This window comes from Pteropus vampyrus, unplaced genomic scaffold (genome assembly GCF_000151845.1).
Source record: "Pteropus vampyrus isolate Shadow unplaced genomic scaffold, Pvam_2.0 Scaffold576, whole genome shotgun sequence".
Taxonomy (NCBI): Eukaryota; Metazoa; Chordata; class Mammalia; order Chiroptera; family Pteropodidae; genus Pteropus; species Pteropus vampyrus.
In genome coordinates this window covers 239,480-241,741 of record NW_011889357.1, presented here as the reverse complement: position 1 = coordinate 241,741, position 2,262 = coordinate 239,480, and the positions used below count along the sequence as shown (strand labels likewise).

The 2,262-nt window shown below is 32.9% G+C and overlaps 1 protein-coding gene across 1 annotated transcript in view; it reads right to left on the bottom strand.

Annotated features, from left to right (window-relative positions):
* The window catches only part of LOC105308431 (ryanodine receptor 2-like), a 123,503-nt gene that overhangs the window by 82,735 nt on the left and 38,506 nt on the right, over positions 1–2,262 (bottom strand). Inside the window, exon 6 of the mRNA XM_011384404.1 lies at positions 9–242. Coding sequence (XP_011382706.1) covers positions 9–242 — 234 coding nt within the window. The remainder of the gene's footprint in view (positions 1–8; positions 243–2,262) is intronic.

The following is a 2,262-nucleotide window of genomic DNA, read 5'->3' as shown; positions in this document are numbered from 1 at the left end:
GGCATCTCCCAGCGAGCCGGGCGGCGACGGACGCCGCGCCGCGGCAGGACCAACGCACCTCCTCCTGGAAGAGGTTCTGCCGGTTCTTCAGGGCCCGCAGCCTGTTCTGCCGGTCCTCGTGCTCCAGCTGCTCGTCCGGTGGGTGCAGGTAGCCCGTCAGGTCCCGCAGACTCAGGCTGACGGACTCTATGGGCAAGTCCGCTGCGGGCGCCTTCGCCTTTCTGCCGAGAGCGTCGAGGCCCCTAAATAAACAGCCAACAGTTCTCGACATCAGTGTTCACGACTTTGTGTATTAATTTTTTTAGTTGACAGATGATTTAAAGCTTTTACTCTCTCCCTCATACCACTGTAAAAGGAACATATAAGAAAGGTTCTAGATTTCCTGAAATAGCAATAATTAATATGTTCAAATGAGAAATTTTCATTCTTTCACGTATGTTATATTAAAACACCAGTATCAAGAGGAACTCATGTAGAGAAAAACGTGAAGGGCCTAGAGGACCAACACCTACGAAACCGATGTTTTAAACATTTCTAAACCGACCACTTTTCATTTTAAAGCACTACATACTTGAAGGTTTAAGACGCAACTTTCTAGATTCATAATTCTGACATTTACTTGTTCTGTTTTGTTTTGTTTTCTGAGAAGGAACTGTTAACTATCATTGACATTCACTGCATTCTGTTTAATTCTTGCCAGTTTAAAAATATATTCTAATGATGTTAATTCGGAAAATCCACTTATTAATCAAGAAATAATATATTAAACTGTTTTTCTATTACCTGAAAGAAATGTATTTAAATTAAATTAAAAAAGGACATCATGTTGCCTTTGAAGAAAAAAATACTACTGGCCATGCATGTGTTAATTTGCTGAGTTTTCTGAGATCCTGAGTTTTAAAACCCAAGCTTTGAATGTTTCTGGAAAGAACTTTAACACATGGTGTTTATAAATCAAATTATTCCAAAATAAAAAATAGATTAAAAAATATATAACATGTACCATAAAAGAATGGGAGATTTCCTATATTACAGTTGATCTAGTAATATTTATATTAATCGTGACAAAATTTTATGCATAAAAATATTATACTTTCTTTCCTGCTCTGTATCAGCAAAATTATATGGCAATATTTTCTTCCTAAGAAATATTTCTGGCTAATTATCTGACTGTATTTGAAAACAATAAAAGCCTTATGAGAATTAGCTTAACAATGCTCAAAAATATTATTTATAATGTATCATAATTTACACAAAGTTACTGATAATTTAGGAATATTTTACTTCAGTCTCATAAACAGAAGAAATAGTAAAACTATACCACTATTCTAAAGTTTTGCCGAAAATTCTAAATCATTTATATCAATATAATTTATCTATTACCTAGTGTTATCATCTCTAAAATCAATGCCCAAAAAACCAACAGAAATTACTTTCCAGAAAAAATTATTTCTCCTCTTTTAAAATGAAAATTAATATGCAATGAAATATTTGTTATAAACATTTTATCCCATTAACTCTAGTTGAATCATAAATATAATAATAACAAAGCCAAACTCAACTGTCATCACATAAAGTGAATGAATTTAAAATTGATTTAAATATAATATCTGCATTTTCAAACCTAAAGAGAAACAATAGTAATGTCAGTTTTTAGGTTATTGAATTGAATATATCCAGTATCAGAAAAATAATCATTTAATTACTTTCTAGGTGAAGCCTCTTATCCAACAAATTCTATCTAAGCCTCCAAAATCGTTAATTATGCTAAGTTTTAGAACTTCTATCTAATATAGAAATAAGTGTCATCTTATTTTTTTAAAAAATTGTTTTGAATTAAATTGGCAAAAGCCAAGTGGTAGAATCACACTATGTCACGGCAAAAATTAAAGCCATGAATCGCATCTTTACATTTTGTAATTTAAAATTAAACCGTATGACTACCTAAGAAACACAGATTCCTCCCTTCACCCATTTACTTCCAGAATACAGTTATTAATATATCTAGGGGGAAAAAAGTTATATATATAATATATATTTCACAGTCCAGAAGAATAGAACCCCTTCTCCTCCAGACAACACAAACACACATACACAACCCACCGCCACTGCCCCAACCTGGGAGAGACACACCAGAAGGGTCACAGAGTATAAACCCATAACAAAAACACAAATGAACAAAAATGAAATTATCTTGACTTTCACTCAAAGAAGTAAAAAAAAATCTGCATATACTCTTTTTAATGAAGATTTTCATAGTAG